Source organism: Vigna unguiculata, chromosome 2, assembly GCF_004118075.2.
Source record: "Vigna unguiculata cultivar IT97K-499-35 chromosome 2, ASM411807v1, whole genome shotgun sequence".
Taxonomy (NCBI): Eukaryota; Viridiplantae; Streptophyta; class Magnoliopsida; order Fabales; family Fabaceae; genus Vigna; species Vigna unguiculata.
In genome coordinates this window covers 4,969,623-4,992,749 of record NC_040280.1, presented here as the reverse complement: position 1 = coordinate 4,992,749, position 23,127 = coordinate 4,969,623, and the positions used below count along the sequence as shown (strand labels likewise).

The window sequence follows — 23,127 nt, the reverse complement described above, 5'->3', positions numbered from 1 at the left end:
AACATTTTTTTTTCCGATCAACAAATTTATGAAGTTTTTCTTGAATCTACTAGATTAGAAGATATGAGTTCCTTAAAAACAAGAAGTAGATAAAATATGAGAGTAAGTGAAAAATTCACAAAAGATAATAGATTGGTTTCAAATTATCTTATTATACATCTAGCTACAATCCACTCATCTTGAGATAAATTGATTTCACTATTTTGTAAATTTGTATTACAACCACACTTCTCTTGTGAAACATGTAATTAATTGCATAAGTTATGAACTAAATTCATGAAGTAACTATAAATAGTTACCACCTTAGAAAAAACCTAAATAAGAAGGAATGAACAAAAAATTAAATAAATTATAAAACAAATAATTGAACCAATACAGAACGATTGTTTGACATAATGCTATCTATTGAAGTAAACTTTTTTAAGAATACATAGAGAGTGCTTGTGTCTCCAAGTGTTGTTTACAAGTGCACTAATTAAGAGTACTTTTTGTAGGAAACATTATCTGTTTGAAGAATACATAGAGAGCGCTTGTGTCTTCAAGTGTTGTCTATAAGATGTCATTAGATAGCATTTTTTTTTTACAAATGCTCTCTATTAATAAACATCGTTCCAATAGAGAGCGCTTAAAAAGCGTTATCTATTAGCAAAAAAAAAAAGCTCTCTATTGAGCATTTGAGCGTAGTAGATACATATTATGGTATAACTAAAGTGAAATTGAGTCAGATGATTAGTGATACATGGAAGGAACCATATTGTTGAATAGCTTGCAACCGCCATGATCCATCATCCAATTCAATTATTAAAGAAAGTTGACTTGATAATTCCAATGAATGATTAAAGTTTAGTATTGGATATTCAAGTCATCACATGAACCAAAGGGGAGAATGTTAAATTATATTAATTTAATATTTAGTTCATGTAATTTAAAGAATAACTTTAATGTAAAGATTCTAATGTGATGATTACTAAATATAAATATATTAAAGTTATCAGGATCATTTTAGACTTGTTAAATTAATTCTCTCACTTCTCCCTTCATATGGGTATTACAGTATTTTATTAAAGTTTTAAAATACTAGAAGTTAATGACAGTTGCTCCTTTAAGAAATGAGAAAGAGTTATGTTCTTAAAAGAACAAAAGGGAAGTGACTTTGACACGAGAAAACTTTGTACTAGACAATTCTATATCATCAAAAATACCATTAAAGGAAGTAAGAGATGAGAAAACATTGATCAAAAGAACTTTGCAATGAATCCAACTAAGTTCTTAAACTCTTGTGAGAATCATATATCTTATAAGTTCCTGTATAATAGAGTAGTTTTTTGAATTGAAAAAAAAAATTTGAAACTACATAAAAGTTTTACACTTGACTCCTAAGCGATGTGGGACTATTAAATGTGGTAGAAACAATCATTATAATAACTAATTTATATATCAATTTATAAACAAAAAATTATTGATACTTAACATAGACTCTATTATGAATAAAAAAAATATAATTAGGTTGTGAATTAGTCACTAAGTTAGTTTCTAATATTAACTAGCAAGGTTTCTTGACTACCAAAGAAATAATGTTTAAATTGGTCACTAATTAATTAAAGACGAATTTAGACATTCATTCTTTTGGTAACCAAAATTTTAGTAACTAACATTAAAAACTAATTTAATTACAAATCAATTATAATATTTTATTTATAATAAAAACTATTTTGGATACTAACAAATCTTTAATTATAAATTAGTCATTGACTAATTATTCTTTGTCTTCAAAATTTATTATTATTTAGATATTTTCTTATAGTGAAAAAGTTTGAATCAATATGTTCTATCTTTCAAGAAAAAGGGAAAATTGTTCCATATCATCCCTACATGAACTACAACCCAAGCCATGCAAGAGAAGCTATGTTTACGTAAAGTCTACAGCTATTAATTGAAGAAAAAAAAACACATATATTTTAATGTTCATCATCTAACTTTTAGTCTTCTCGTATTTTGAGGTCCAACACTATCATGCATAATAAAATAGCAGCAAATAATAGCATGATGCTTCATGAGCACGTCATTGCAGAACCCATCTGAAAATATGTCTCCTTCACCATATTTTATGACCATCTTTAATGCCTTACAATCATAAATTTTCATTATGAACACAATAATTATGTGGCTATGCATGTAATGGATACTCAATTGTTTTAGGTTGCTCATCATCATTTCAAGTACTAAGTACTATAAATGTTAATGGCTATTATTGATGTTGTTCCCAAAGAGTTATATGAAGCATGTATCTGTTAATTTTTTTTTGTATTTATAATACTTGTCTTTTTTATTAAAGTTTTATTTAGTTATTGGTAGAAATATACACTTTTTAAGTAGAGAAATAATTTTTAATTTTTTGGTTAAATATGTTTTTGGTCCCTCAAGTTTCAGCGAAATTTGGAATTAGTCTCTCATCAAAACTTTTGACCAATTTAATCCTTCATCTTTTAAAATGCATGAATTTAGTCCTTTTAACTAAATTTTGTTAAGTTTATATGATGTTTCAAGCGCATTTCATGATAGTATTTAAATTATTTACACTGTTTGACACATTTTTGCTTCAATGTTAACTTAAATACTATCATGAAATGTGCTTGAAACGTTAGATAAACTTAACAAAATTTGATTAAAAGGACTAAATTCATGCATTTTGAAAGATGAAGGACTAAATTGATATAAAGTTTTGATGAGGGACTAATTCCAGAATTCACTGAAACTTCAGGGATCAAAAACATATTTAACCTTTAATTGTTTATGACCTAAAATCTTATTTAAGATTTTGGATTTTATTTTTTATATCATGATCGAGGTCTTATGTCTTGGTATTATGATTCAATTAATACATGACTTATACAACAAAAATGTTTTAATTAGAGTACGCATGCATTTCTTTTAGTGAATTTAGTTTTCTTAATAAATTAATACACTAGCATTAAAATGTGAGAGATTAATTAATAATATATAATACTATAAAACTTGTAAACAATATTAACGAGAAAACATAAAACTTCAAGAGAATATAATTAAAATATCTCAATAAAAAAATATTTTTAACTTCATAATCAATATTTTAATAAGAGTGTATTTGACAAAACTAACTTATAAGTTAACTCATAGTTGATAAGTTAGTTTTTAGTTGATAACACTACTAAAAATTCTCTTATTACATCAGATTTTTATACCAAATTTGTTAAAAAAATTTACAAGAAAATACTTTTTTCTGCTATTTTTTATAAGATTAATTCGCAAGTAATTCTTTCGTAGGTAATTATTTCTTACAAAATTATAAATTTCGTAAGTATTTCTTACAAAGTTTGTTATGAAAAGTGTTTTATACAAAATATTTTACAAAAAAATTGGCATCAATTTCTTATAAATAATTTCATAACTAAATTTATAAGTATTTCCTAAAAAAAATCAAAACAAAATTGACAAGAAATATGAGTTTTTTTAGTAGTATAAATTAGTTGTTGAATTATAAACCTTTTATTTATAAGTTCTGAGTTAATAAACTAATTTATTAGATTAAAAGTATTCGAACTAATTGGTAAATGTAAAATTATTTAAAAAAGACAAATTTTAATATAAAAAAAAATTATGTTTTCTAGGAAAAAATATATTATTACTTAATTTTTAATTATAATTAAAAAAAAAATCAAGGGCATGATTAACATTTGTCAGTGTCATGTTCATGCCAATTTGGATAGATGATTAATACCTAATAGTGTTGAAAAATGAATAATTAAAAGAATGAATGAAAAGAAGTCATGGCCTAATCCATTATCATAACTCATTTGACTCAATCATTTGGCCTCAAAATGAAGACCATATGCACTAACTTCTTGTGCCTTGTGAAGTTCTAAAAAAGTCATATATTTTCACCAACCTCTTCACCTTTTCAGTTATCATGTTATATTTTTGTTACTTTTTTAACTTCAATTACACGTCTTTGACTCGCTCTCTTTTGAACATGTCATCACTAATTATGTCAAGCATGGATACCATCGCAAACATGCAATAAAGCGTAAAAAGTTAGATAAAAATTAACCAACCAAGAGTAATACATCAATCATTTCTTATAGTGAATCATATATATTAGATATAAAATTTTGAATACATATCCTTATTTCAAAAAATAAAATAAAGAATCCTTCGATCCCATAAATTGCTACTAGATATCTTTTGATTATTACAATGTATTATAATTTAACGAAAAAAAATTATTGTTTAGTAATTATATTTGAAAACTAAACAACTATTATTGTAACATTTTTTTGTAATTTAAGGACTAAATCAGTACTTGTAATTGTAGATTAATAAAGTATTATTTTTCAATCGTCCTAATATTATTAATTAGCGTATAAAAAGAAAGAGAAACAAAATAAACACTTTAAATAAAACAAATTCCAATCATACTATTCTTGTTTAGTTTAGTTGAATATGTTGTGAAGTTGTTATTGAATGTAGACCTATATTTGTTTCCTAAATACTTTTAAGAGAGAAAAATTAAAATGAATTAAAAAATAAATTAATTTTTTCATAAATTAAAAGTAGTTTATAAATAAATTCATGTGTAAAATAAGTTAACTTATAGGTAATATTTTCAAAAATTTTAATTATAAAAATAAAAATGAATAAAAAAATTGAAGACTAAAACTTAAATTTGCCATGTCTGCATGAATCATATAAAATCTATTCTATAAATGGGTTGTTGGTGTTATAACTAATAAGGATACTTAGTGTACCTTGATACGAGTAATACAAAGTTTTAACAGGTATACTTTCAAAGCATAGGAGACAAAGAAAGAAAACAATATCTTACCTTGATTCATCAAAGTAATTCAAATTTGAAGAACAAAGAAAGGAAAACATAGAATAGAGCAACAATGCGAAATTCATTTTTCCAACTACAAATCTTCAATTGACAATATCAATAGTCAAAATGAAGAATTATATTCCACAATCCTTCTGTCAAAATTTTAGTTCAATCCAACAATGAATAAAATGGAATGTCTAATTTTACTAAAATAACTCAGTAAATATGTAAACACGTTTTTCTCTTCTTCTTTTTTCTTTCAAAGATTACGAAAATTAACCCAATTTCTAGACCTAAAAAACTTCTCTATTATGATTAAGATAGAATAAACTTCACTGATTTAAATTATTTTAAACATACAGTTGAGAGTCTTATCCACTCCCTAGCTTTAATAAGTTAATCTTTTGATAATAAAAGTTTATTTATTTCACAAGCATGATCATGTGTACATAGTTTTTTTTTTACCAACAATGAATTTTTATATTTATAGTAAAGTACTTGGGGTACTCTAAACCATTACACTAATTGTATACAATAGACTCAACGATTTAGTTTGAGATAGTAAAAATTGAAATCATTATTTACCCTACTAAAGCATCTAGCTAGGGATACAACATGTTCCTGCATGGATAATATTAAGTTATTATGAGGCTCAAACCTTATCTTACTGCAGTCTTTGGATTCCGTGAATGGATACTCCACAATCTTGTCAGTTAGGTCTTCTATTGGTTTCCTTGTACAAGCTTTGAAACAAATGGGGTGTACTTGCAGAAAGGACTCCGACAATCAAGTCAGCAAAAAACTCTCAAAGTCAAAACTCATATTAGGATGCTAATGAATTATGTACCTTTAATTACTTGGATCCACCTTTATTTATAGAGAATTAATTATCCTTGTAGCATATTACTAGTTAATTATGGGCTCAAGCTTTGGGCTTTGACTAGGTTTAATTGGCTTTGACTAAGCTTTATTGGGTTTGACCAAACTTAATTGGGCATGCGTTGTAAGCCTAGTTCCCTTTAGACATACTTCATTAAGTTCTGCTTTGTTTTTGCCCAAGTTAAAGGAGGTTTGCCAACATACTGGCATATTATATTTCTCTATCTGTTTACTTGTCATCTATTGGTGTATTTGGTCTAACATTCGTATCTTCTCTCCTTTTTGGTTGATATTTCCGAATGGTTGACTGGTTTTGCCACTATATAGGCGACCTTAAGTACATGTGGGATATAGTTAGCGTCCTAGCCTTTTATTGATCTGGGAAGTACCCAACTTTTTTAGTCTTAGGAGTATATATTTATGTTATGCCACTATGTATGGTCTTATGGGTACATATTTTTGTTATGCCGCTACGTATCTGGTTGTGTTGTTGTTTACGGGTCTTTTATTGGCAATTTGTCCAGCTTCTATAGTACACAACCCAATAGGATAAAAGCTCATAAACTGTAGCAACATAGAAGAATTCTAGCATGATGATATTCATGTCATAGGCTTAGAAATTTCAATAACTCTAGTATCATATTGATTTTATCCAATGTAGCTTGTACCGTTTCCCTAATCATTTGCTTCAATTAATTGTATATATAAATTGTTTAAGCTACTCCATTTGCACTACTTCTTGCCTTTCTTCCTTTATGATTATTCCACCTTAATAGTTGCTTATACCGCAACTGCACAGAAGAAAACACCACTAGCAGCCCACATATCTTATAAATGTTTCGTATATATACCCACTATTATCTCTTCCCACAAACTATGCTACAACCTTTTCTACATGTTTCTCAAACTATATTCAAGTGTGCACTTATTTCTAAGACACTAGCTTTTAATGTCTTCACACATGACCCAACCTCATACATGGTCTCTATTCTCTCTCTCGGTTCCCTTATATGTGGCTCAAACAGATTTTAAATATTCTAAGGGACACTTACACAAATCTACCTATGAGAATGTTACTGTTGACATTTTGTGTTTGATCCATAACCAAACATTTAATTGTGTCATGGTAAAAATCTCTTTTGCATCAACTTTACCTTGCATAAATAATACTTCATTTCTATGATTTCAAATTGTCCAAATTATTGTTATCCATACTACCTTTCAAAATTTGTTTTGTTTTGTCCAAATTATGTGTATATAGTTCTAATATATATATATATATATATATATATATATATATATATATATAACCAATTATGGAATAGATTTTCTCAAAATCAACAACCACGCACCAACATCTCAAAAATTATGGTAAAAAAGTAAGTTATCCCCCAAATCTCATCCACTCTGGCGAGATGGTATCAGGATATTATCTTGTAAATCCACTAGGGGTGTCAAAGTAAGCATGGCATGCAAGCCTGCCAAGAAAAGGGCGGGCATGGTTGGAGTTTTCAAGATACCAGCCTGTTTTGGCCAGCCTGTCTAACCCGTTAAACTAACGGGCCAAAGGAGGGTCAGCCCGCCCTTGGCCCACTTGTCTGTTTTAATTTTTTTTTAAATTAAATAAGAAAATAAATTTTTATTATATTTTTGTATAAATGTAAATATACAATACTATTATAATTTAAATCATTGACACTTACAAACTAAGTTCTAAATATTGGTTATAATAGAGTAATTTAACATGCAAATATAATAATTATTTTAATTTATCCAATTAAAGATATTAATTGATTAATTAAAAGCTTAGAAAATATTTATATGATTAAATATGCTCTAAATATTTATTTATAAGTATATGTATATAAACAAATTTATAAATAAATATTTTAAAAAATTTAAAAATTTAAAAATTTAAAAATTTTTAAAAAAATGACGGGTCAACCCGTCCTATAACGGGACAGATTGCAATTTCTGACTTGATTTTCAATGACGGTTCAACCTGGCCTAGCACGTTTTTAGGAGCCAAGGGTAGAGATGGCTGTTAAAAACAGATATGTCTAATTATCTTAACCACAAAGGGATCTGAATTGATTAATAGGTTTTTATCTGGTTTAAGATGAATCTTGAATGAATCTTTAGGTTTTAAAGCTCAATTAATTAATTTCACAGTTCTGGGTTAATGAACTGTTTAAATCAATCAAGAAAGATTATGAGAGAGAAGAAAGAAGCAAGACACACAATTTATACTGGTTCGATTCAAGGCGAATCTACATCCAGTCTTCTCCTAAGTAACACACTTAGGAGGATTCCACTAAACAGATAGGATTCAAGAATTACAAGCACACCTATATAATTCTAGACCCTCAAAACCCAAGAACTTAATTTACCAATCAAGAACTTCCCCTAGGAGCAATGCATCCACCCAATTGCACCTAGGCCTACACTTCAAACACTGAAGCAACTGTAATCAGAAATACAATAAACAAAATCAAGAAACGAATACATCTATGTTGTGCAGATTTGACAAGATGCTCCTTGATTCAAGCAAGACCCATCATAGTAGAGTCAACTATCAATCTTCTTGGATCTTCACTTGAGTGATCTTCCAGAATGTTCAGAAACTCTGTGACTCTCAGAGGGCTCTCTTTCAGATGGAAAACTGTGTGATCAATCAATTTTCTCCTGTCCCAAAACAGATTCTAAAAACAGCTTTTATACAAAGATTTTTGCTGTCACTAATTGATTAGCAATTTACCTAATCGATTACCGTGAGTATATTTTCACTTCCTTTGTGCCATACTCACAGCTAATCCATTAGTTAAAAAACTAATTATATGCAAGATTACACAGCAGACCTAAAATACATTTGATAAAGAGAAGCTATTTGCCTAATGCATATCCTAACTAGACCAAGCTATGTTTTATTCTAAACCAGTAGACATCATCAAAATCATTCTTCATTCATAGGTGAAGTAGCTCCCCCTACCAACAATGGCAAATAAACCCGTCCCCATGGGTATTGTCCGAACCCGTCCCTGTTTTGATGGGGAATCCCCGCATTGACCGGGTATGGGTATGGGTATAGGGAATCCCCGATTTTTTCGATTGGGCATGGGGATGGGGATGGGGATGAATATATCCCCGCCATAATACCCGTCCCCACCATATCTCCATCCTCCTTTAAATTATTAAAATATTCACAATTAATTAAGTAACCCTACATATATATATATATATATATATATATATATATATATATATATATATTCTCTCTATTTTTTATTTCTTCTAAATATTTGGTTTGTCATGAAACTCATTCGCATCTCCAGCATATCTTTTATTTTATCATAACATTTATGTAATTATGTTAAAATGATGTATGTCAATTAAAAAAAAATTATGTCTAACATTTGAATATTTCTATTATTTTTTAATATTTTTATTTATTGTATATTTTTCGTTCACATGAAAATTTTTAATACTCTCAATTTAAGTATTTAATAGGATAAACATTTCATTTACTAGGTAATATAAAAAAATTCCTTATCTATTATTATTAATTTTTGTTTCATTTGAACTCTTTTATTTCGCTAAAACAATTTTTGTTATTTCTCAACCATTGAGTATATATGTTGATATTCGAAAAATGTTTTCTTAGATCTCTAAGATATTTTTCGTCTTATCATACTCGTAATTATACATTTGTTTTTCTTTGTACAATTCCTTCCAATAGTCTCCAAATTGTTTATAAGACACACATTTGTTAATTTTTTAATATTTTTATTTTTGTTTATTTTCATCATGTAGAATATTATTTCGATAAATTTTATCTAATTATTTTTTATTTTGTAACTCATTACAATCATACTTTAATTTTTTTTCATTATAATTGTATAAATAATTTTTATTTACTACAATATAAAAATTTAATGTAATTGTCATAAATATTTTTTTATCACCGTCCAACATATATTGGAGTTTAAAAGATACAAGATCTATGATAAAATTTTATTATGTTTATTATTTATTTTTTGCGTCATTTTTTTATCAACCATTGAATATATATGTTGATATTTGAAAATTTTCTTAGATCTCTAAGATATTTTTCATCTTATCATACCGTTAATTATATATTTGTTTTCCTTTGTGTGATTCTTTCCAATAGTCTCCAAATTGTTTATAAGACACACATTTGTTAATTTTTTAATATTTTTATTTTTTGTTTATTTTCATCATGTAGAATACTATTTCGATAAATTTTATCTAATTATTTTTTATTTTCTAACTCATTACAATCATACTTTAATTTTTTCACTATAATTGTATAAATAATTTTTATTTACTACAATATAAAAATTTAATGTAATTACCATTAATATTTTTTTACCACCATCAAACATATATTGTGGTTCAAAAGATACAAGATCTATGTTAAAATTTTATTATTATGTTTATTATTTGTTCTTTGCGTCATTTTGATCAAGTGATGTATTATAACTTTTATTAGTGTATAAAAAATAGATTCACTATAATTTAAAAAATTGAAGTAAACAAACATTTAAAATATATTTTAATTTAAATATTTTTTCCTTTTATATTTTTTTAAAAATAATTTTTTCCTTTTATATTTTTAAAAAAATATTCTTAAAATTTATCAACTAGGTTTCATTAATGTTTGCAAATTTAATAAATGTTTTGGTTCTCATCAAATTTTATTTGGTATTATAATCTAAAATGTAAACAATTATAATTTATTTCAAAGTATTTGATATCGAAGAAACAACCATACTCCTAATATTGAATATTTAATAATATTATGTTTCCTTTATCGTAATTTTTTATAAAAATTAATTAAAATTAATATTAAAATAGTAAGAAAACGGGTATGGGTATGGGTATGAGATTACACCCGTTACCCGGTGGGGATGGGGATGGGACAAAAGTTTGATACCCGTTGGATTTGGGTATAGAGATGGGAATGAATTTTTTTTACGGGAATGGGTATGGGATAGTGAAACTCGTCCCCGCCCCGTTGCCATCCCTAGCCAAGGGTGGGGCAGGCGAAAACGGGTTAGACTGACCCATTTTTTTACCCCTAAAATCTGTGATCTTCCTCACTCACAAATCCTTAGATAGAAACATCATCTTCTTGCATATTCATCACTACAAATCCCTCCCCACAAGAAATCAATGGATGCAAACACAATCTAAGTAAACTTGATTCAATTTAACTAACATTTAGAAAATTATATATATATATATATATATATATATATATATATATATATATATATATATATATATATTCCATCCAACTCAATTCGATTTAATGAAGAAACAAAATGATCCACAAGTTTGATCTTATATTGATATCCCTTAGTAGTCCCAAAAGAATTGAACGTAAAAGATACATCGAAAAAAATTCAATTCATACATAGGGATAAATAGTTTTTTTTCGTAACATATTCAAAATATCACTATAATTTAAAATTTAATGATAGAAAAGGAAAAATGGATTAAGAAAATACTTAATAAGTTTCGCTCAGAAATTCTTAAAATATAAAAGAAGAAATAGGTATTGAGCAAGAGAAGAAAAATAAAACTAAGCACTTGCAACAAGTTTCGAAAATATAAGAGTTAAATATATTTTTATCTCTCAAGTTTCAGTGAAATTTGAAATTAGTCAATCTTCAAAACTTTTCACCAATTTAGTCATTCATCTTAAAAAATGCGTGAATTTAATCCTTTTAACTAAATTTTGTTAAGTTGATATTTCAAGCATATTTTATGATAATATTTGAATTGTTTACACTGTTTGACACATTTTCGCTTCAATGTTAATTCAAATATTATTATAAAATGTGTTTAAAATGTCAAATAAACTTTAAAAAAATTTGATAAAAAGGGCTAAATCCATGTATTTCTAAGGATGAAGGACTAAATTGGTATAAAATTTTGAAGATGAACTAGTTTAAAAATTCACTAAAATTTGAAGAACATATTTAACCCAAAATATAATGATGAAAAAGAGATACACGATTCCATAAGTAAAATATGTATTAGGCTATCTTATTCTATGATATCTGTACTTTTGTTAAATAAAGTCTTTCTTTTCTTTAAACATCTTCTGGAGAATATTTTCTACCATAAAATTAAATGTTGAATGCAGATTTAATTCCTCTTCTTTTTCAAGTGAATCTAATTTCGTTGCATTACTTATTAGTCAAATAGAAATAAAATTCAAATACGTAAACGAATTAAGAATAACTGTGAACATAAAAGTCTTCTGAGATTACGTGACATGCCTAACTTTTTTTATATTCTATGGGATTTCTTTTCTCAAAATTTGTAAAATATGAATTTTCTACATGTGTAAATTTTAGAAAGCTTCACACAATATTTATAAGGGTTAAATATGTTTTTGATCCCTTAACTTTCAGTAAATTTTGGAATTAGTCCATTTTGAAACTTTGGACCAATTTAGTCCTTCATCTTTCGAAATACATAGATTTAGTCCTTTTAATCAAATTTTATTAAGTTTATTTGATGTTTCATACGCATTTCAGGAGTTGTTTATACTGTTTGACACATTTTTACTTTAATGTTAAGTTAAATATTATTGTGAAACGCACTTGAAATGCCAAATAAACTTAACAAAATTTGATTAAAAGGACTAAATCCACATATTTCAAAAGATGAAGGACTAAATTGGTTCAAAGTTTCGAAATGGACTAATTCCAAAATTCACTGAAAGTTAAAGGACCAAAAACATATTTAACCCTATTTATAAAATATCTCACATCACAAAATATAAAATATTGTAGCTTATGCAAGCTGAAGCCACTTACACGAATGACCTTTAAAATATATAAAATTGTCAATGCATGTGCTTATCATCTGCCAACCAAATATGTTTGTTTTAAAATATAAAGGCTTAAATACCTTTTTAGTGCTCATTTTCATAGTGTTTGTTGCGGATGGTCCTCATTTTTACAGAATGTTTAAAATGGTCCTCATTTTTACCGAATGTTTAGAATGGTCCTCATTTTCGCAATTCGTGTTTTATTTGGTCCTTTTCTGTAACGCTGTTTAAATCATTAACGGAACATTGTACAGGTGTCACGGTTTGTATTAGGGTGTGTTACGTGTACTGTACAGGTGGCTAATTAACGTTAATTTTTCAATTTACGGGAAATTTTGCAATTAGGGAAATTTCTTTATCTTCGTCTTTCTTGAGTTCAGATTTGCAGAGGAAGCAACTAATACTTGTCATTTCATCATTGGATTGCAGTTGCACTCTTCATTTCAATTTTCTAGTTAATCATCATCAACGAGATAAGTGGGTTCAGGGTTTTCTGGGTTGTGTTTGCTCTTGGTTGTTTTTTAAAAGGAAAATACGAAGGTGAGTTGTTGAGTGTTGTGGGTAGAGATGCTAATGATCAGTTACTGCCCTTAGTGTATGCTGTTGTGGAAGTTGAAAATAAAGAAACTTGGACATGTTCTTGGAATTGCTTATTGGTGATCTTGGAGGTATTGACGTGTGTAGGACAATGACCTTTATGTCTGACCAACAAAAGGTATGTTTAATATATGTTCAATTTATTAATTTTTGTTTAATGTTGTAAGTACTAATAATCTTATCATTGCATATGGATTAGTGCCTGTCATTCAGGACATATTACCCACTATTGAGCACAGGTTTTGCATGAGGCATCTGTATGCAAATTTCAGAAAGACTCTCTGGCCAAAAATTAAAGATACTCATGTGGAAGGCTGCTAGGAGCACACACCCAACAATTTTGGGAAAGAGTGATGTTAACAATTAAAGAGTTAAATATTGATGCTTACAGATACCTTATTGTTATACCTCCAAGGTAGTGTATAAATACTTGATTTCTATACAAATACCTGATTTCTGTACAAATACCTGATATCAATACTGACGCTATTATTTATGCAGGTTCTAGTCCAAGTCTAGATTTAGTGATCGAGCCATATGCGACACAATTGTCAACAATATGAGTGAAGCTTTTAATAGTGTCATAGTGGATGCAAGAGGCAAACCCATAATCACCATGCTCGAGGAAATCAGAGTTTATTTAATGGAAAGGTGGGTCACCAAGAGAAAAAAGGTTACAACTTTTGAAGGAAACATTTGCCCAAAGGTCCTTGACAGACTACGTAAGGAAAATGAGTTAACCAAATATTGGATCCCAAGGTTAGGTTTTTGTCTTTTTTTAACACAATCAACTTATTCGTGTACTGATATGTGTAATGATATTTGCAGCTGGTCAGGAGAAAAGATATTTGAAGTGAGGCACATATCCATGGTTGGAGATAAGTACACAGTGAATGTGGATGCTCAACATTGCAGCTGTAGGAAATGGCTTCTGACTGCTATCCCTTGCTGCCATGCTATTGCAGCAATGAATTTCATCAATGTCAATGCTGAGGACTTCATACTAATCTGTTTCAGGAGATCCACCTATGAAGAAATATATCAATCCATCATCTTTCCAAGTCAATGGTGAAGTCTTATGGGAAAGAACTCCCTACCCTGACGTCCATCCACCACATAAGAGAATCTTACCAGGAAGACCCAAGAAAAAAAGAAGGTTGGAAGAGTGGGAGTTGAGAAAGGATAACACACAAATCAGCAAAGGAGGTCATAGAAAAAAATGTAGCATATGCCGTCAGATTGGACATAACAGGAACAATTGTCCAGATAAGCTTGTGGATGAGCAGACTGCAACACCTGTTGAGACTGCACTAGATGCCCAAACTGCTGAGAATGCACCAACTGCTGAAACTCAAACAACTCAACCACCAAGGAATGAAGTTGTTGAGAGTCAAGCAACACCACTACCAACACTAGAAGAACCATCTCAGCAGTTTAGGATGAAATTACAGATTTGGAGGAGGCCATGATAGCAGCTACAAACGTCTTAGTCATTTTTTAGAATTTCTGATATAGAATTCATTATTGATGTACTGCATTTTGACTTCCCTTAAACTTCATTCAGTTTCACTTTTTCCAAACATTGATGTAGTGCATTTTGATGAGGATGAATTAATGTTATGAATTTAACTTCTTCCAGACTTATATCAATTTAATTTTTTCCAAACTTAAATCAATTTCACTTACTTCAATGTTCAGATTAAGATGTCATTTTGAACATGTTGGGACTAATATCAACATAATCAAACTAATTCATTTCTTCATTTAACAATAGTACAAAATAGATTGGACTTTAAAAGATTACACACAAAAACAGTACGAATAATACAATAACAACTCAAGTGAACCCTATTACTAATTGCAACCTCTTCTCAGCAACCTTCAATGACTTCTCCAAATCATTAATCTACCTCATTTGTGTCATGATGATGACATCCTTTTCATCAACACCACCATTTGAAAAAGTTGCAGCCCACATTATTGAAACCACCACTCTGTAAATCAATAAACCAAAAACTAAAACCAATTTATTATTAACACAAAAATAAAAATAGATTGTACCCAATTGCAAGAAGAAGAAGATTACAGCAATACCAATTGGGAATGGAGGAATAAGATTGCCAAAACTCACCAACTGCCCAAACATTCCCTACCAAAACCCTAGCTCACTTATTTATCCCCAAATATCTAATTAAGCCACTGTACAGTACACGTAATACACCCTAATACAAATCGTGCTACATGTACAATGTTCCGTTAATGATTTAAACGGCATTACAGAAAAAAAGGACCAAATAAAACACGAATTGCGAAAATGAAGATCATTCTAAACATTCGGTAAAAATGAGGACCATTCGGAACAAACATTACGAAAATGAGGACCAAAAAAGTATTTAAGCCAAATAAAAAATTAAAAAGCGAAATAGAAGACAAAAATAAGGAAATATAAGAACCTTGACAAAATAGAAGACTAAGGTTTTCTCTACCCTGGATTTTTTTACCTCAGTATAATTTGTGTACCAAAAGTACATTCAGTGTAAAATTCAACAAAAATATTAGAAAACTGTTTATGTAAATCACATGCATCATCCCTTAAAGACATTAGTTAAACTGAAACACTTGTCTATCTGTTAACTCACATATTCAGAAGGCATAATGCAGAAAGCTATATCTGATGATTGAACAATCAATTTAAGTAAAATTTTAGCAACTAAATATATTATACATGAAAACTACAGCATTTTTACCTTTGGGAAAGGCTAAATTTGTTACGAACATATATCAGTTATCTTAACATGAAAAATGCAATATCAGTTATCTCAGCATTTTTACTTTCTGTGATTTTGATACAGTTCTACCAGCTTGTGAACAAAATAATGAATCTTCATTGATGAACCGTAGTTCCCAATCCTGTCCCCGGCATAGGTACAATACAAAGAACAATTCTATACAAGAATAGTAAATAAAATTCCTGAATACTTGAGAGATTCAGGGTCTATCCTGAATTGCAAATGCAACTACAGTCCCTTTTCCAGTCCAAATTCCTTTCATTCTTTCCACCTAACTATGTCCATAGTTTAACTCTTCTAACTAAAACAACCCTTAACTAATGCTATTATCCCCTACTTCTCCTTTATGTTTTCCCCCACTATAATCACCTTTCCATCAAAGGTGAAAACTTGGAAAGGAAGTCTACTGTCATCTAAAATCTGTCTAACAGTTTCTGTCCTTACCTAAAGAAATGACTTATATCTATTCCCAAAATGAGAGTTAAATAAATGAGGAATCATGGGGAATTAATTTCAGGCTTCCAATGTAAGCAACGACAGAGTTAAATAAAATTTGCTGTTGGAACAGCTAGTTTAAACATGCCAGATGAAAATCTCAACAGATTGTGCCTTCTTCCATTTCTTACATTCTATGTATAAGTGTTTGTGTGTGTGTTCTCTCTTCCTAAACAACATTCAGCAAATATTCTTTCTCTAGTTGCGACAATAAATATATTCTCTGGACCAAACCGTTCGTGACCTCCACACAGATGACCAAAGCCTTTCCGATAGGATACTTCCCCTTATTATAGTCCTTCCCAGTTCAACGTTATGCAAATTCATCCTTCTAGTTTTCAAGATGTCTGGAAACTTTTCTTGCAAATAAGCTCTGCCGCTACCCTCACCATGGTCCAAATTACACTTAGTTTTTGCAATGAAACTTTTACCTCCCAGGTTTTGACTGATTTCATTGTAAAAGCCTCTGGCAATGGTTGTTTAAAAGATTCCTCCCAATGCCCAAGATTCCTTCCATGAGAACCTCATTTGATTTACCAAGTAGCACACGAGATTTCATCTCCAGTGGGTGATTTGCAACAAATAAAAAGCGCCTTGTCTCTAATTTAGTGATAATGTAATACAACACTTTAAGAACATCAGCAATCACCGCCAATCCAATTCTGGTACAAGACAAATATATTACAAATCAGATTTAAAATATCATTCACCGCAAGTCATTATCACTTATAGCACAACCTATCAAAAAGGAGAGGAAGCTGGAGAACCATTACATCATTAATATAAAAAAACAGGAAGGGAAATTTCAAATGACCTAATCCTGGCTGATAGATGGAGTTAAACAATTAAAAGCATCTTATTCGTGTGGCTTTGCAAAGAATCTAAGATTCAAATTTACAATTCGAATGCTAAAATAAAAGGCATACCATGCACAGATTATGCTTTCTTGAATTCAGCAGCACCCATTCATGAAACATAAATAATAAAGTCCAACAAATTGAAATTACGTAAATTGGCGATAATAAGAACCAGTAATTTGAAATACACACCAAGAAATTCACAACAATGTCCTTTTTTGAGAAAGCAAGTTACTTCATGCTTGAGAATTAAAAAGCCCAAAATAAAAAGGCCACATTTGGTTGTTTGAATCACATGAAAGAATAAGAATGGACTTGTATTATTATGAATTATTTTGACATATTTTGTGTTATAAACAAGGAAATGACTTTTTGATGTAAAAAAATTCACACGTTCTGGGAAGGAAATTGGAAACGAAAAACAATACACAATTGAAAGAAACACCTCACAAGTAAATTTTGTTTTAGGAATTGATTGAGAAAACAGATAGAGGAGATATTTACCTGTCCAAGATGGTGGTCTCTGATAATTGTGGAGCGCCAAAAAAATATGATAAATTAGTTTCCCAGGTAGGGTTTCATTCTCACATTGTAAGTCCAAGCCAAACATGCTAGGTGTAAGCTAGAAGGATCCATTTTAATTTCAGCATACATAGCATAGTTCAGCGCAGAAGATGAAACACATTAGGTTCTTCCGGGAGCAAATGAATGCATCCCACCGTCAGGTAGCAGGCCATCCTTGGCCATTTCAGTTAGCACATTCAAAACAGCGTCCATGTTACCTTCTTTAAAGTTAACCTCAACAAGTACTTTAGCTACCTCAGCATCATTAAGCTTACAACTCCTCAATACATTTTGCAATACCTGACTCAGCTCATCATTCATCCCTTTCCTAGATAGTGCCTTCACGAGAGCAAGTACAGTCACTGTATGAGAAACAAAACCATAATGTTCCAACTCAGTATACATCTTATATGCCTTGTGAACATTTCCACTTCTACAATGTCCGTGTATTATCAAATTCTGAATTGCTGCATTAGGCTTATGATTCCTCTGAAGCATTGTCGTAAGAACTTGATCCGCTTCATTCATCAAACCCTTCATGCAGAATCCTTTCACAAGACCTACCACGCTCTTAAATTCACTATTACTGCAGTTTTCTATCAGTGTATTGTATGTTACATGATTTGGTACAGACTCTTCATAAAACAACTTCAGAAGAAGCCTCTTTGCTTCCTTCGTCCTAGCCTTCTTATTAAGTCCATTAATAAGTACACTGTAGGTAACATCATCAGGAAAAAAGCCCCTTTGCATCATTTCATCGTGCAAACGAAGAGCCTTGCTCAACTCACCCTCAACGCAGTGAGCATTAATCAAACTAGTATACGTAACCTCATCAGGCGGGAGACCCATCTGCAGCATCTCTCGGAACAAATCAAAAGCTTCTACCAGTTTTTGCTGCAGACAAAGACCTTGTATGAGCGAGGAATATGTAACCCCATCAGGCATAACACCCTTCTCAACCATCTCCTCCTTCATTCGAAAAGCTTTCCCCAGCTCCCGCTCTCTGCAAAACCCAGCTATAACAGTGGTATAACTAACAACATCAGGAAACAACCCCCTCTCAACCATCCCCTTCAAAATCCCCACAGCCTCCTCCACCCTCCCCAGAAAGCAATATCCATGCACAAGCGCGTTGTAAGTCACAACCGACGGCGAAAATCCACTAATGATCATCTCACTCAGGACCCTATAAGCATCATTTAGCAATCCTTTTTGGCAGAAACCATCAATCAAGGTTGTGTAAGTCCTCTCATTCGGCCTCAGCCCCCTAACACGCATCTGATAAAAAATTTCCATCGCTCGACCCAAATTCCCAGCCTTGCACATGCAGTTGATCAAAGTAGTGTAGGTAACAACATTTGGTGACAACCCCTTCTCAACCATCTCCGAAAGTAGCAGAAACCCCTGGTGGAAATTCCCCTCCTTGCAAAACCCATTAACAAGAGTATTATAAGTGACCTCATCAGGAACAAACCCTTTCACACTCATCTCCTCAACCAATTCCCCAACCTCACTAATTCTCCCCTCAACAAACAATCCATTGATCACCGAATTGTACGAAATCAAATTCGCAACCATGCCTCTCGCCGCCATCACTCTCAGCAACACCATCGCCTCCTTCACCCTCCTCCTCTTGCAGCACGCATCGATCAGCGTGTTGTAAGTAACCACAGTCGGCGAAACCCCTTCCCTCTCCATCTCGCGCATGAACTCGAACCCCCTCTCCAAGTCTCCCCGGTCAACCACACCGCGAATCATGATGTTGTAAGTGTACACGTTCGGCGACACGCCGTTGCCGATCATGTCACGGAACAGTTGTTCGGCTTGGCGGAGGGAGTTTTTGCGGTGCAGGCGGCGAAGGAGCGCGTGGAGGATGGCGTTGTGGGAGAGGACGGCGAGCGCGAAGCCGTGGCGGGTGGAAATGCAGAGGACTTCCAAGGCTTTGTCGGGAAAGTCGAGGCGGGAGAGGGATTTGACGACGAGGTCGAACGCACCAGCTGCGGCGGCGACGGAGGAGGAGTTGCAGAGGTAGTGGGTGTCATGAAGGTGACGGAAAAGGTCGGCGGCGGTATGGTCGATGAGGGTGGCGGCGAGGGAGTGCGCAGTGTTGTAGAGCTTGAAGCGGGTGAGAATGTGGATGGCAAGACACTTGCAGTGCAGGGTGAGGAAAGTGTGGGCCTGGGCCTGGGCCCATGAGAGGAATCTGAGGAGAATGCCGCGGTTGGATTGGGAGTGGAGTAAAACGTAGGAAGCCGCTTGGGGAGTGAAATGAGGAGAGAGTGATGGGAGCATTTGAGGTTGGTGTTTTAGGTACGCGATTGCTCTCTCCCCAACGAGAGCGTCGTTCGAAGAAGAAGAAGAAGATGAACACAGAGTGGTTGAAGAAAAGCAACGACGGTGGTGTTGAGGTTTGGGGAAAACCATTGTGGTTTTGGCACTGGTGCGACACTCATCAACGAGATGGAACCATAGATTTATTTGTGTTTTAAGATATTGTTAAGCACACATTTACATTGGGTTTTGAATATTAAAAATAAAAAAATGAAAAATCACAAAAATATATAGAATTGTGAAAAAAATTGTTAAAATTTAATAGTCAAAAATATTTTTTATAATAAATAAATGTAAGTGTTGTTAATATTATTACAATAGACACGTTTATTTAAAAGGCCTAAGTATACAACACAAACAACTCTTTATGGCTGATTATGATCTTTCACCAAAGTGCATTACAATAATTAAAATTTGATAAAAATCAATCAAGTTGAAGCTACAGTATAATTTATTTGAAGAAAACTTGGGACAAAACATATAATAAGAAGAAGAAAAAAAAACTATAGCAAGTTTGAATGGTGGTGCAATTGTATCATGGCCACGGCCAGAAGGGACGAAACATTGGCATGACAGCAAACTTCATGGTGCCATTGCTGCAATGGAAGCCATTTCTCTCACCGCAGGCAAAGTAATGAGGCTGCCACTTCTGCAACAGAAACTTGAACCCCTCTCCTCCACCTTGCACCGGACTTGCCAACATCTTAGCCTTTTTTATGTCACACTTCAAGAAGCTGCCATAGTTTTTGAACATGTAGACACTGTGTGGGAAAGTGGTGGCATTTGGAGCATCATATTTGAACACTGCATAACGAATTCAATCAATCCATGCTCATTTGTTAGCATATTTCAATGAGTTAGGATAACATAACTGACCTAGAGTGTCATTGAGGTAAAATGGGAAGTTCTTGATAGCCCAATCAGAGTAGTTGTAGCCAAAGTGCCAATGCTCAGAACCACCCACAACAATCTGCCTTGGTTGTTGCTGTGTTTTGTTTTGTTGATGATTCCCAAATCTGGACCACCAATCAGTGTAGTTGAAAGCAGGGAACCAATCCTTGTTGGCCATGCTCACTGAAAACATTGAAGCACTCATTATAACTATTATCATCACTGCATGTGTAAACTTCAGACCCATTGTGGCTAAAAACAACAAGGGAATTAATGTGGTGAATGTGAAATGTGAAATGTGATAGGGTAGTTGTTGTTGGGAGAATGGTTGGAGTTAAGGGTATTTATATATATAGGGAGGGAAGTGAGTCGTGGAATAATATGGATCTCACTCCAATGTCATGTGGTGTTGCAAAACGGCCAAATCAACTTAACTTCATGGTAGATTACACATTATAAATAGCTGAAATCTGAATAGTTGGGTGTCTTTTCCCAAATTCTTGAGGTCAACTTTTTTGCCTCACCTATCCTATTTCACACAACCTGTGTTTGACTTTGGCGGTACATGTTCCAGGATCCTAGTTGACCCAAATGAAAATGTTTCCTCACCTCCACTAAGTTACTTTTTTTCATATAATATCTTACTATCATGTAATAAATTTAAAAATAATGAAATGTTGATTAAGAAATTGTATTGACTTGAAATATAATCAATTGTATTATGTAAATAGGGTAAATCTCATTTTATCAAACTGATTTTGCGATGTTAACATAGTTTTAATAATATGATATTCAAGGTTATCAATTGTTTATTGGAAGATTACTCGAGTAGCTATTAGACCATTTGCAAAATTTTATTCACATGATCGATATTCTCGGCGTGAATACTTGATGTCTTCATAATTTTCGGTGTGATTCGTGAAATCAAAAGTATTAAGATTCTTTATATTTTGATATATAATGCACAATTAAAGAATTTGAAAACATAGAGTGCAAGTTGGAAAAAGAAATTAGAAATCAAAACGTGAAATCAAGAAAAAATAAAATTGATCAAGTGATAAATTCAATAACCAAACAACTCTCTCTAAAGACTTATATTCAAGTTTCAGCACCGGAAAAATTTAATTAATCAATTTAGTATTAAACGAATTAAATAAAAATTTCATTCAATCAAATTCAAATTTAGTTATTAAAATAAGATTCAATCAATTTCTAAATTGAGTTTTAAGAGTAGAAGTCCAATTTGATATCACAAAGAACAGTACCGAAATTAGAGAAGAGAAAACAAACTTACAATAAAAAACTACAAGTGTAAAACTCAATTCAACTTGTCTTATTTTAATTTTGTGAATTGATCCTTAGATATTTAATTATCCACTGTTAAATAACAAAAAAACTAGAGATGGAGTGAATGATAAAAATGAAAAATGAAAACTAAAACTTTGAAATTTAGTAAATAATGTTTGTCTCCTTAATCTAAGCACATTTAGGCCTTATAGAACCTACAAATTCAAGAAAACGTGGGCCTAATAATGAGTTATAATTAATTTCATAATTCCAGTTACAAAAATTTAAATTAATTCATACAAAATCTAATCGGCATGAGTTCCTTTATAAAATTTTAACAAATTTGTCTTAACTTATAAAAATCGTAAAATATAGTAGAGAACTTCAAATCCAAACAATCATATGTTCATTTTGGATACCTTAAAATGTGGAATCAAATGCTACTAAAATTAGTTAAAAATAATATCTAAAATATATATATATATATATATATATATATATATATATATATATATATATATATATATATATATATATATATGTATATATATATATATGTATGTATATATATATATATATATACATACATATATATATATATATATATATATATGTATGTGTGTGTGTGTTTGTGTGTGTCATCAAGTCACCCCGTCTGTCTGGGCCGTCTGGGTTGTCGGGCCCGCTTGACTCGTATGGGTCGTCGGGCCCGTCTGA

At 31.2% G+C, this 23,127-nt stretch overlaps 2 protein-coding genes across 2 annotated transcripts; both read right to left on the bottom strand.

The window, feature by feature from the left end:
- Positions 1–16,512: 16,512 nt before the first annotated feature.
- Positions 16,513–20,362, bottom strand: LOC114166330 (pentatricopeptide repeat-containing protein At5g39710). The gene is made up of 2 exons (XM_028051046.1): positions 17,842–20,362; positions 16,513–17,142 (listed from the first exon to the last, which is right to left on the bottom strand). Exon 1 carries the CDS (start codon positions 20,323–20,325, stop codon positions 18,022–18,024), a length of 2,304 nt encoding a protein of 767 aa, XP_027906847.1. The 5' UTR covers positions 20,326–20,362; the 3' UTR covers positions 16,513–17,142; positions 17,842–18,021.
- Positions 20,363–20,549: 187 nt separating this feature from the next.
- On the bottom strand, positions 20,550–21,452 carry LOC114174205. The gene is made up of 2 exons (XM_028058996.1): positions 21,109–21,452; positions 20,550–21,036 (listed from the first exon to the last, which is right to left on the bottom strand). The coding sequence occupies exons 1-2, from the start codon at positions 21,368–21,370 to the stop codon at positions 20,768–20,770; spliced, it is 531 nt and encodes a 176-aa protein (XP_027914797.1). The 5' UTR covers positions 21,371–21,452; the 3' UTR covers positions 20,550–20,767.
- Between the last annotated feature and the right edge of the window lie 1,675 nt (positions 21,453–23,127).